The sequence below is a fragment of the Phyllobates terribilis genome, unplaced genomic scaffold (genome assembly GCF_046119375.1).
Source record: "Phyllobates terribilis strain yellow unplaced genomic scaffold, ASM4611937v1 Scaffold_3__8_contigs__length_932513732, whole genome shotgun sequence".
Lineage (NCBI taxonomy): Eukaryota > Metazoa > Chordata > Amphibia > Anura > Dendrobatidae > Phyllobates > Phyllobates terribilis.
This window is the reverse complement of record NW_027362763.1, coordinates 172,164,361-172,178,535: the sequence shown is the minus strand read 5'-3', so window position 1 is coordinate 172,178,535 and position 14,175 is coordinate 172,164,361. Positions and strand designations below refer to the sequence as shown.

The following is a 14,175-nucleotide window of genomic DNA, read 5'->3' as shown; positions in this document are numbered from 1 at the left end:
ATCCAGAGGTGGGGCAAATCACGCTGGAGGAGTGGTCTCAGATCGGGGACCTATGCACCCTTCTGCACAGTTTTGAAATGGCGACGAAGATGTTTAGTGCTGACGATGCCATTATCAGCATGACTATTCCGGTGATTTACATGCTGGAGCACATGTTAAACAGAATTCGGAGTCAGGTGGTGGCACAAGAGGAGGTGGAGGAAGTAGAGGAGGAGGAGTTGTATGCGGAAGGGCTAACATCTGCAAGATCCAGACGGTCAGCAGCACCAAGGCGGCAGGCATGCGACGGTGGGGGAGATGGTATTACCAGGGCGCATGGTAGCAGCCAAACTAGTGAGGAAGGTGCAGGAGCCCAGGAAGAAGTGGAGGACGAACTGATGGAAGACTCATCAGATGAGGGAGACCTTGATCACATTTCTGTTGTGCGAGGTTGGGGGGAGAGGGCAGAGAAAGGAAGCATGATTCTTACCTCGCCACCAACACAACAGGGACTTGGTGCTCCTGGATGCACAAGACACATGAGTGCCTTCTTGCTGCACTACCTGCAACATGACCCTCGAATTGTGAGAATTAGAAATAATCCTGACTACTGGGTTGCCACACTGTTAGATCCCCGGTACAAAAGTAAATTTGCAGAAATTATTCCTGCCATAGAAAGGGATGCACGCATGCAGGAGTATCAGCAGAGACTGTTGCAGAATCTTACATGTGCTTTTCCACAAAACACCAGTGGTGCACGTAGTGAATCTCACAGTTCCAACTTGCCAACCATGGGACCGTCGAGTGTTCAGCACTCAAAACGTAACAGAAACACAGTATCTGCTGGTAACATCAATTTTGCGGAATCATTTCACCACTTTTTTAGCCCATCCTTTGCAAGGCCACAGGAGACAAGAAGTCTGACACATAGTCAACGCCTAGAGACGATGTTACACGAGTATCTCCAAGTAAACATTGAAGCCATGACTGTGTCACTGGACCCTTGCTCTTTTTGGGCTTCGAATCTGGATAAATGGCCGGAGCTCGCCACTTACACCTTGGAAATCTTGTCTTGCCCCGCAGCCAGCGTTCTGTCTGAACGTGTGTTCAGCGCTGCTGGTGGTGTGCTGACAGATAAGCGCACGCGGCTCTCCACTGATAATGTAGACAGACTCACGTTCAATAATGTAGACAGACTCACGTTCATAAAGATGAACAAATCATGGATCCGAAAGGACTTTTCTACCCCTGTGTCATCCTGGGGATAGTAAATGCTTGATGATTTGTTAAAATCACCTCACCAACCGTTTTAAGCTTTGAAATTACTAATCATGTTTATCTGTATCTTGGCTGGAAAATAATTTGGGCCTTGTAGCAGTTTGCAGTACTGATTCTATTAGGCCATCTATACTAAACTTCACCAGATTTAAAATTACTAATCATGTTTATCTGTGTCTTGGCTGGAAAATAATTTGGGCCTTGTAGCAGTTTGCAGTACTGATTCTATTAGGCCATCTATACTAAACTCCACCAGATTTAAAATTACTAATCATGTTTATCTGTATCTTGGCTGGAAAATAATTTGGGCCTTGTAGCAGTTTGCAGTACTGATTCTATTAGGCCATCTATACTAAGCTCCACCAGCTTTCAAATTAATAATAATTTTTAGCTGCATCTAGCCCGGAAAATAATTTTGGGGCTCCTAGATGCACAAGACACATGAGTGCTTTCTTGCTGCACTACCTGCAACATGACCCTCAGATTGTCAGAATTCGAAATAATCCTGACTACTGGGTTGCCACGCTCTTAGATCCCCCACACTCTTCGATCAACCTTTTAATTTTAATAAAGAACAAAAAAATGGTCATTTTTGAAATTATAAGCATTAGCAGGTTATTAGAAACTGAAATCAAACAGTTTTCAACTCAAAACTTTATTCTAGGTGATGTTACATTTTCACATAGGACTCCTTGTTCGAAAGGAGCTTCTGAACTCTCTCGTCCATTGAATTTGTCAGGTTTTGATGGTTTCTGCTTCAATTGTTTTGCATGAGGACAGAATACCCTCCCAGAGCTGTTGCTTAGATGTGAACTGCCTACCGCCATCATAGACACTCCTTTTGATGATGCTCCAGAGGTTCTCAATGGGGTTGAGGTCAGGGGAGCATGGAGGTCACACCATAAGTTTGTCCCCTTTTATGCCCATATCAGCCAGAGATGCAGATGTGTTATGTGCAGCATGAGACGGTGCATTATCATGCATGAAAATGATCTTCCTGCGGAATACACGGTTCTTCTTCTTGAACCATGGCAGGAAGTGCTGTTTGAGAAACTCCACATACATTATGGAGTTCATCTTTACCCCTTCAGGGATCCTAAAGGGGCCGACAATCTCTCTCCCCATGATTCCAGCCCAAAACATTACTCCACCTCCTACTTGATGGCGCCGTAGCCGTGTTTGCATGGGGTGTCCATCAACCAGCCATCCTCCACTCCATCCATCTGGACCATCGAGCGTTGCACGGCACTCATCGGTGAACAAAACAGTTTTGAAGTCAGTCTTCATGTATTGTTTGGCCCACTGGAGCCGTTTCTGCTTGTGTACAGTGGATAGAGGAGGTCGACAGGATGGCTTACGCACAGCTGCAAACCTCTGAAGGACCCTGCATCTTGTTGTTCGGGGGACGTTGGAGGCACCAGCAGCTTCAAAAACCTGTCTGCTGCTATGACAAGACTTTTTTGCCGCTGCTCTTTTAACCTGACGTAATTGCCTGTAGGAAAGAGTCCTCAATATTCCCTTATCAGAACGCACACGTGTGTACTGTGAATCAGCTACATACTTCTTGATTGTGCGATGATCAGGATGAAGTGTCTTGGCAATGTTGATTGTAGTCATGCCTTGACCTAAACACTCCACAATTTGTTGCTTCTCAGCAGCCGACACATCCTTTTTCTTTCCCATTTTGGCAGAAAATGTAGGCTGCTTAATAATGTGGGACAACCTTCTTAAGTAGTCTTGCCTTTCATTGGACACACCTGCCAAACTAATTAGCACAGGTGTCTGCAATTGCTTACAGTGATATAAAGAGCCCTGACATACATCACCATCAATGAGTTTAACTGACAAACAAACAAATTCTTCCCTTATCACTCCTAAACACTTTTTGCATAATAATTTGGAACACAGTGTATATGTGCTTTTCCACAAAACACCAGTGGTTCACGTAGTGAATCTTACAGTTCTAACTTGCCAACCGTGGTCTGTATGGAGTTGTTCAATAAAGGGCCCAAAATTAAGATAACATAGACGGGAGAGGTCTCTATGAATAGGAATTCCTAAGTATTTGATACCCTGTGAGGGCCAGGCAAAGGGAAAGTTGGACTGGATGGAATCCTGTATGGATTTGGGGAGGGAAACATCGAGGGCCTCAGACTTCGCTGCATTGATTTTAAAATTTGACCATAAAACAAAGTGATCTATTTCAGCCATAACAGCAGGGATGGATATATGTGATTGAGTGATATATACTAGGACATCATCAGCAAATGCAGAGCACTTGTACTCGGTGCCTCCCACCTCAATCCACCTAATATTGGGGTTATGGCGAATTGATGAGAGCAGGTGCTCCGTCACTAGGATGTATAAGAGAGGGGACATAGGACATCCCTGCCTTGTCCCATTGGTGATTATGAAAGGTGATGAAAATGTTCCATTTATCTTCAGCCTAGGTGACGTATTGCGATACAGGGCCATGATTTTGGCTATAAAAGGGTCCCCTAGACCCCTACCCCAAGCTTTTTAAGAGAATAATATATGGCGTGCCAGGAGTCTCTATGGAATGCTTTCTCAGCATCCAATGAGAGTATCTAATTACAAATTTTTAACTGCATCTAGCCCAGGAAATACTTTGTGCCTAGTAGCAGTGTCTGCTAGTCAGCGGATTATCCCAGCTGTTAAGCAAGCTACACCACCTGTAGTTTGGACACTTAATTTTTTCAAAGGAAATGCTTGGGCCCCCGGGACACTCAGTGAAGAGCATCGGGAGGCACCCCAAGGCACAGGGGCTGGGACTGGCGGTAGGACGCCTTGCGGTGGACCGCCAAGCTCGATCCTTATAAAAGCTTTTTAACTGCAGCAGCTTTAGTGGACGCTACTGGAGCTGGAATTCACGCAGCTGCTGGCATCAGACTTGCCCTCCAATAGATCCTTGTAAAAGGATTTAAAGTGTACTCATTCAAATTACAGAGCCAATTTAAATTAAAAAGCTTGGACCTGCCTCCACCGCAGGGGGGCTCGCTCGAACCACCAGCGGACAGGCACCAGTATTGGGAGAGGGGGGCTGGCCGTCAGGGTCCACCGCAGCTCTGGCACAAACCCGGCGACACGGAGGTCGCACGGGCAGGAACGGACTGGCCGTGTCGGCTTCGCACTTTTTTGGTTTTAGAAGGGCATGACATGCCTATATCTGTGTCTCCCCCTCCTTTTACTCCTCCACCTCTTTTCTTTTCGCATGACTATATGTACTTGTCACTTTTCCATGTGTTAGTTGTGTCTTCTGAGCAGTTTGTCAGCTTTTGGACACCTTTGAAGTGTTTTCTATGTGTTTTCTATGTCTTTCTATGTGTTTTTGTTTGCCTGCCATTGGTTTTAACGGTGTTCGAAGGTGTTCGACGAACAGTTCGACGAACATACGGGTGTTCGACGAACCGAACTCAAACACTACGGGGGTGGCTCAACACTACTCCTAACATCACCATTCAGCTCCTCGGTCCTATGCATAGGCCTTTTGTTCTTCTGACATTCCGGCATAGTTTTGACAATTGGGGCAATTTAGACCAATACTCAGGCTGCCTTCATAAAAATTGAGGCCCCCAAACACATTAGAATAATGCCAATGGGTTCCAACGGCCCCCAAATCCCCTCCAAAAGAGGATGCTATGTTTTTGTGCATGTCTGAAAAAAATTAATACTAAAGTGACTCCTTCGCATTCATTGAAGTGAAAGGCTGCATTGTGCCTTTGTAGGACTTCCCTTCAGTATCATGTTTTTTGGGTGTTCCAACAGAAACTACAACGTATTGCTCAGCCGTGTACTGTATGAATGTGGACCTAGCCTAAGGTTGAGGTTGTGTGATGTGCTGGTAACTGCAAAGAAAATATATCAGTCATAATTCCTACATCACGGACAATATCTCCAAATCCTTTGCCCTTTTATCCAACAGTCCAGCTCAGTCACAATTCTTTCATCAGTCCATGTATACTTACATTATCCTCTTTCCCTTTTTGCCAATAAAAGATGAAAAACTGAAAATTTGGTCCATAGTCTTCAATGTAAGCTACCAGGTTAAGTCCACTGACTTGGAGGTCCACCGTTGGGGGAATCAGACGAGCTGTAAAGAGCAAAATAGTAAATTTTTTACATTTTTACATTGAAAAAAAAGTCCATTCAGATTGGAATGTATTTTAGTTGAACATATACTGTATTGTGATTGTAATATAATATCAGAGGGGGGCCGAAAGGATCCTCTGCCCAGTAAGAAGATGCCAGTGTTATAAATGGCGAATGGAAGGTCGGGGCTCTTGGAGATTTTGTATCAAAATTAAACCTTTATGAAGCAATTCAATGACACTCATGTAAAGACAGTCACATATGAAAAACTCCATCTATTCTTTGGTATAGCAGGACAAAAAGTATTAATATCTGTATATACGGTGTGACAGAGCCATTGGTGATATATGTGAGGGGAGATATGCTTCATTGCGGCTACTAGCTTCAGTGAACTAAACCTACAAATTTCCTCCAGCATGTTATGTGTTGGGGGTTAAACCACCATTTTAAAAGGGAGTGTTTTTTTGTGAATGACATTGAGAAGGGTGGGAGGTCATTCAGCATATCTCCACCTCAAGGTTGTAGCTGGGCAAGTTAAATGATCAGTCACTGTTTTTTTTTCACTGTTGTGAGTTTGGAGAAGGAAGTTTCCAGACTGTGGAAGTTGTGTGCTGCAACTAAAGTGGGCGAATCTCGCATATATAAGGACTGCGCTATCGTTTATCTTTTGTTTTGCCTTTAGGCCAGCAAGGCTATGTTTAATTTGTGGAAATTGCAGTGCTTTATTTAAATAAACCTGCAGAGGAAAACGTTCCTGTGTCTAGCTCTGGAAGCCGAGCAGCCGAGTGAGTCGTCCTACCACAACGGTAATGTGGGAAGGGACTGATGTTGGTGGCCATCTGGAATATTCTAGACATCAGACTTGCCTTGCTTAGCAATAATGATTTAACCAACATTGCACTCACACAAGATGCAGTTGAACACCGCAATAACTACAGGAAGCATTAGTCCAACAAATGGATCTGAAACACAACTCTCTCTTCAGTGCACACCAGGACCAAGTTGTTGCGATAGCAGTCTCCAAACTTGAATTGAAATAATAACGACTCTCTTATTCTTGTTTAAAAGGAATTTGTTAGTCGGATAAACCCCCCTAGGCTGTCTGCATGGGCTTGTAAGTCATAGGAAGCTGAATAAAATGATGCCTTGATATCGGCCATCCAATGTTTTATTGCAGAGAAATTCACTTTCTTCATATATGTAAATCAGCTGCTCAAATCTATGGGCCAGACACAGATCTGCAGGAGAATCTGCCTCCGGAAATTATTTTAAATAGGGGAGTTACCAGTGTGAGACATGTAACTAACACAAAACAGTAGAACTGAAGTTTGTCTCTTTACAAACACATTTGTTGCAGCTCTCACAGCTCTGCGGTATTGTAACCCTGTCTGCCTGTTAGATGGAAGCTGAAATTGAGTGGAACCTGCAGAGGCAAAGCCTGCATCATCAGAGAGCACACTGTTCGGCCAGTGGCACAAGCATGACCATTGCCCGATCTATCAATCAAGAAGTGTACAGTCCTCGACACCTTGGGCAAGCAGGACGCTGGATAGGCATGGGAGTGGTGCACTCTTGTTCAATAACATAAGACAACTGTTTCAAGTAATTCCTACTCAGAAAGATACAACCTACAAGAATGAGAACGTAGTGCATCAAAATCCATCCAATATTTCTACTGATGTATTTAAAGTAACACTTTGTAGTGGATTTCACCCTCTGCATTGCCACAGCTGAAAACTATCAACGTCTTCGAAAATCTGCAGCATGCTATGAATTGTGTGCAATTTTTTTTTCTGCTGCCTGCTTATGAGGTTTTGGAAATCTCTTCCACATGCATGTAAACAGTTGTGGATTTTTCAGTGTGGAACTTCGAACATTTCAGCCAGTGTGAACACACTGTAAGGATTGCATCAAGTATAGTAGAAGAAGTCAAAGTAATAAAGTGTCAAGTTCAATGTACTCACAACTATAAATCAATAAAATATAGTATATTGAATTCTACGAAAAACAAAGGCCATCTAGACAAAACACTTGTCCTAAGTCACTTAGTCCCAAGTCTGCTCTGCAGAAGCTGTAGTCTTATGTCTCAATGTACAAATATGAAGAAAATCTATCACCATGTTTATCTGCCATTTTTATCATCTAAAATACAAAACATCTACAGTATACTGGTGCCTGAGGATCAACCAACACAACACTGATAATATTTGTACAACAACAAGCCCATCAGATAACAAGATTCTATTTCACTGCAGAGACGTTAGGACTGGACAGGAGCAAACAAGAGGGGATAACAGTATATAATAATAATTTTATTTATATAGCGAAAACATATGCCACATCATTTTACAATTCAGAGGGGATATGTACAAACAATTTCAAACATTACAGACTAACACATAAGGAGTAAGGGTCCTGCTCACGAATGCTTACAATCTTGAAGGGGTGACACAAAAGGTAAAAGTGCATTTAATGTACGGTCCAGTCATCGTTATGATAAATATTGTGATTCATGTAAAGCTGCATGAGCCGGTCATCAGCCAGTATCGGAGTATGTACAGATACAAAGTGCTATTGAGTGCATGGAGTATGTACAGATGATACAAAGGACATGATTCTGAACAATACATAGGAAGGGAGAACAGTTAGATTAGTGAAGTGATGTGATAGGTCTGCCTAAAGAGATATGTTTTTAGGGTATGCTTAAAACACTAAATACTGGGAATGAATTAGATTATCTGGGGTAGAGCATTCTAGAGAACACGCACAGCACAGGAAAAGTCTTGGAAACAGAAGTGACTTGTAAACAAATGCTGGTACAGAAGGTGCTACAAACACAATCAGCATACGAGTGTATTTCCACTTGGCAGAGGCCGGGGATAATTAGACACAGGCTTGGGAGAAATTTACACCTAGCTGAGGAGGACGCAGCTTGTTAAATTCAAACACAGTCACAAGTCCCAGCTGCAAATCTCCAGACTTTTGGGCACCGACAGGAAATATTGAATATTGTGAGTTCCATAATTCTGATAGTAATGGGGCCCATATTCTGAGTGGCGGGGTCAGTTTAGGGAACAATATGGATATTTTCCCATCGCTGTAAGCCCCTCCGGGGCTCTGTGGCGCTAAAGTAACAAAGTAGTTGACCGCACCGGTGTCATGCGTGGTCTCTACCGGAAGGTAAATTCATAACGGAAAAGATGGTATCACTTCCGGGCCTCTAGGATCAACCAACGATGAGTTATGACAAAAAACAGATATCTTAATAAAAATATGAAGACTGGCAACTAGCCCAGGTGATGTCAGCACAGGGGGTGTGTGGGCAGGTCTCCCCTTAGGCATTAAAGAATCCACTGAGGTTGGAGTAGTATTCATTGCCGGGAGTATATATTTATTATAGCAAAGGATCTTGTTCGATAACAGTCTAATAAAGCAGAGTGTCTCCCCTCCACATATATTGAATCGTCTCAGTGATTTTATAGTAAGTTTCTGCTTTAATCATCAATCAAAGTTTCAGCTTTAATGTATATGTATTGTATTGTCCACTTTTGTAAAATCTTTGTATATTTTTCTTAAACACTGCTTCCCTTTTGGATTAAATATAACATTTAATAGTCCTGATTCTTTTGCTCTGTAATGGTTCGCTCCCCCGAAGCCATATACGCTACCATAATGCAGGCATCCGGCCAGGCCTGTATTATATTTCAAATCTGGCCAGTGGTGGCAGTGAATAATAATAGTTGGGCTATTGTGAAGCTGGCAGTAACCGTACAGGGCATATACATATATTCCATGCGTTGGAATCCGGAGGTGTGATGCCATACGCTTTTAGCTCGCTTGTCGATAGCTCTGTAGTGAGTAGTCAGGTTCATGTGCTCGCGAATCCCTGATGAAATCCGGACACAGTGATGGCAACGGTGAGATATTGTGTGATCTCCCTGGTGTCATCTCTGTGAAACCCTGACACAATAGTGATGCACACTCCTAAAGTAATCAAAGACTTTATTGATACAAAATACAATAAAAACACTATAAAACCATAAAAATATTCATGCCAAAACTTGACAGACACTCAATAAAGTGCAAAATGGGCAATGAAAAGTTATCAAATGCTAATATAATACAAAAGACTCAATATGTTATGTACACAATAAAGGACAGAAACATATAAGATATAATGTCAATAACAATAGTCATAATTACCATGTATCCCATCATAAAACACTGTGGCAGCATAGCCAATAACCCAATCTCTATACACCAATAGAAGCACATAGTATGAAAATGGGTATAACCCGTACACTTCACCCCCAAGGAGCAGAAAGTATGCAATAAAATTACCTACATAGCATGATGAGCAAGGAAATCCCTAAAGGATCGAGAGTAGTAGGGGACACAATCCAATGGATAAAACAGCTGAGCCCAAGTGGTGTAAAGATGTATTCCATACATGGCATGAACATTTTTATGGTTTTATAGGGTTGTTATTGAATTTTGTATCAAAAAATTATTTGATTATTTTAAGAGTGTACATCACTAATGTATTTCTTGTTTGCTTTGATCACAAATGAAGATGTGACGAGGGTCCACCATATACTAAATAGATTACTATATTCAGCTTGTGACCAGAATCTCTTATTATTATGTGCTTGAAGAAGACTGTGTTTGGCCAAAATGTTGCAATACTAAATTAAAATTAATACCTGATTTTGCAACATATTACTTGGTGCAATATTCACTTATTTTTCCTATTGTATTGTATGTATAAGCAAAGTTGACTATGCACATTAGAAGGTGCACACAAGAAATTTTAGTATGTAATTTGGAGTGGTGATCAACCTATGTGCTTCATGTTTTTTATTATGTGAGGGCCTAAACCCATCAGAGGATTCTCCTGTCCACTGGAGGACAAGTCAGACCCATTGGCTCATACTCATAGCATTCAATCAAATCTCATTCTTCAATCTCCAAACCGCTGTGTAAAAGTCGACTATATTTTTATGCTGGGCAATAATAGGGCCACATTTACTCTAAATTTAATGGGGTGGTCTGAAGGCAAAGCATTTTTCTCCTAACTCCCTATCTATATAGTCCCATGATTCTAAGCTCTTTTCTAATATACTTGCTTTAAAAATTCCCTAACTACACTATCTAACTGCTTTTGTATTTTTTTGTCCTGTTTCCTGTCTGATGACAATTCATTTGAGTATTACAAGTGCATGCTGGGATACTGAAATGAAGCATCATCAGGGGGGCAGAGTCTGTGGTCACTGTCACAGCCGCTGCCCCCTCCCTGAAACAAAGCATCATCAGTGACGCTCGTTTCAGGGGCGGTGCTGACCCTGCTGGATCCCTGAGAGTCTCCCTTGTGCAGTGTCCCCCAGTGCCCTGTGCAAAAAGCGCAGCATCCGGCCTGTTATCTGTATAGATGAATAGTAGTAAGCAAACAGCAGAGACAGGAAATAGCAAAAAATACAAAAGCAGTTAGATATTGTAGTTAGGGAATGGTAGGGAATTTTTAAAGCAACTATATAAGAAAATAGCTTAGAATTATGGGGCTAAATAGATAGGAAGTGAGGAGAAAATGCTTTGCCTTTTGACCACCCCTTTAAGGGCTTATGCACACATTGGGGATTTGCTGTTAACTTTCTGCCTGGATTAGAGGATTAAAAATCTGCATCAGATTCCAATAGCAGCAAAGTGAATGAGATGTTAAACCTTATTATAATCAATAACATTAACTTACCAACATAGTGATTCGCCCAGGGGGATATGGAGGAAACTCGGTACCCAGGCCTTGACCTTCTGTGGGATGTCACGGCGGTCGGCTCCTGGGCCCGTACCCTGGGGTCACTCTTTAAAAGGGGTTGTTGCTTGAAGAGATGAATAACAGTTTTGTCTCGTGATGCCACCTGTGGTTCCTGGTAATGGGTACCGGCGCTGCTGCAGACCTCTGGAGCGGATGTTGGGGCAGCTGGTTTGGTGCGGCTCTCCACAGGCAGAGCACAGCTCCAGGGCAGTGTAGGTGCAGATGGTGATGCTGGGCGTTATAGTGCAGGAGCGATAACGTGGTAGAAATAACTGACAGAAACAGTGGGGTGCAGTCATCCGAGTTTACTCACAGTTATTAGGTTCCTCAGGTAACACTATACAGGTGACCGTCTCCCACATCGCGCTGCGTTTACCAGGCAGGGGTTCAGCACTCACTCAAGTATCTCAAGAGCACTTAACGGAACCCCTCACTTTATGTTCCTTTCTTAGCCGACTTCCCGCGCTGGGTCTCTCCCTCCTGCCCTGCGCCCCGCCACACAAAGTCCCGATCAGGTACCTTGAGATACCTCTGGGCAACTTGGAATTCCCGGACCTTACTTGGTGTCCTTTTCGGCGGCCTAGGTGCGGATGTGGCAACTGCACCTTGAAAGTGCAGAAGCCTCCGGTTTTCTAGCTGAGACTTAAAGTAACTCGGCTAGTCCAGGGACCGGTTCCCTTCTTGCGGCCTGATCCCTCCACCGCCTGGCAGATTCGGGCGTACGGGTGCCGTCCTGCACTCACCGTACCCCCTGGGATCCCTACTGTTACTGGAGCCTTCCTCCCTTGCTCCCATTCCTCTCTCAGTCTTGGGCATGACAGGCTCCCTTCCTCCCTTCGTCCTCACACTCTTTCTCCCTCCGTACGACTCTCTAAAAGATGGCTTCCCTATATATATATATATATATATATATATATATATATATATATATATATATATATCTTCTTCAAGTGCTCCCCTGGTCTGTGTCCTCCACCCACACCCATTACATGGTTCCCCCTCACTTTGGTTCCCCCCACTCCAGCCAGGGACGGGGCAGCAGAAAGCCGTGCATAATGCCCTTCCAGCCGGTCTGGAGTAGTGTAGTGTTGAGTGCAGGTGTTAGGGTCCCGGACAGTACTCCATCCTTACCTGAGAGAAGGAGCTGCCACACCTCTGGGAGAGGTGCAGTACCTCCATGGCGACTGAACCCTCAGGGGCGCCACAATAGCTTCTACTGATCTGCTTTTCTGATTAACTCAAAACTTAATGCTACAACATAGAATCAACCTACTGATGAAATATGTATATAAATGCGGGGAATCCAGAAATGTAATTAGTTTTTTTAAAAAACTGCACCTATCCTACCTCAGTAAGCCAGAGGGGCAGCATACAGAGAGATTTCCACGCCATCTGCCCTGGGCAATTCACTTTTTGAATTGGCGAAAGTCTCTGTAATCTTCTAAATTTTATTTTTGTTTTCCGTAATGCCATTTACTAATTTATTACGGTAATTATCGTGTAAAAAGGCTGAAAGTAAATAGACATTGGTAATTTAAGTCAGTTTTTATTATATAGAGCAGTGATTTTCAACCAGTGTTCCGCGGCACACTAGTGTGCCGCGACACATGCTTGGGTGTGCCGCGGGGAAAGTTCCCCAAACTATGGTGCCCCCTGTGTTTTGTTTCCCGGCAATGCGCTCGATGCGCAGTCACGCCTTCTTACAATGTAGGAGACGTGTACAATAACACATGCGCAAGCTTTGAACCTCGCGCGACTTAATGACGTCACCGAGGCCGGCGCGTCATCCTGAGAGCGGAGAGACTCTCGCATTTGCCCGCCGCCAAGGTAATGCCCGCCAATAATGCTGACTATATGAGCTTTTGCCTGAGTATATGAACTGTTGGCAGAATACTCAGCATATGAGCTGGTACTTTTAGTACTCCAGCAGTATACTGCATATAACAATGAGAAATGTAAAATGAGAAATACTATAGTCATGAGGCTGGAGTACTACAAGTACCAGCTCATATGCTGAGTATATGAGCTGGCACTTGTACTCTGGCCTCATGGCCATAGTACTTCTCATTGTACCCCTTTATATTGCAGTATATGAGCCACATAATAATCAGCACCATATACTGTGGCGCTGTACAGTGCACATCACTACAGTATATGATGCTGATAATCATGTGCTCATATACGTGGGACTGTATTTATGAGGTTACATGGGATTGAATATATGAGGGGGTTATCCTTTTTTATTTCACTTTTTTAAAATAAATAATTTATGAAAGGACCTCTGCCAGGCATATTTCACTCTTGAGGGCTAAAAAAGTAGCTCTTGTGGTGGTAAGAAGCTGATTTAAAACCCCCAAGAGTGAACTTCGTGAGAGTTGTATGTATGGAATAATAAATGATATTAGTACCGTTCTTCAGCAGTCATGTCCTGCTTGAATTGACTCTAGTGGCGTAGCACTTGGCAGCCGGCTCTATTCTACTTATAGAGAAAGCTGAGTGCTACGTCACTAGTGTCAATTCAAGCAGGAAATGCAGACCGTAGTAATAGAAGTTATTATCACACACATACAGCTCTCGCGAAGTTCACTCTTGGGGGGTTTAAATCAGCTTCTTGTCACCACGAGAGCTGCTTTTTAAGCCCTCAGGAATGAAATATGCCTAGCAGAGGTCCTTTAAGTGTGGCAGATAATGTAATACTCTTCTATTTTAGTGTGTGGCTGCGCACAGTATCTCAGCAGTGATGGAGAAGTATTTGAGAATGGAAAAGGCAAATGCCGAACAGGACCCTGGACACAATTCTAACCCAAATGAAGGCCCTAGTATGAGAGTTCGACAAAAGAAAAAAGACAAGACGGTGAGCTCAAGGCAATACAGTGAAAGCTATCTTTCATTTGGATTTACTTCCACTGGGGATGCGACAGCACCAACACCACTGTGCTTGGTGTGTGGTGAGAAGCTTTCCAATAGCGCTATGGTGCCAAGCAAACTTAAACACCATC

The 14,175-nt window shown here is 43.2% G+C and overlaps 1 protein-coding gene across 2 annotated transcripts in view; it reads right to left on the bottom strand.

The window, feature by feature from the left end:
* Nucleotides 1–14,175, bottom strand: part of IL20RB (interleukin 20 receptor subunit beta) — a 140,442-nt gene that overhangs the window by 27,147 nt on the left and 99,120 nt on the right. For both annotated transcript variants that reach the window (XM_073674287.1, XM_073674286.1), the window contains one exon: nucleotides 5,244–5,368. In XM_073674287.1, the coding sequence (XP_073530388.1) occupies nucleotides 5,244–5,368 (125 nt within the window). The remainder of the gene's footprint in view (nucleotides 1–5,243; nucleotides 5,369–14,175) is intronic.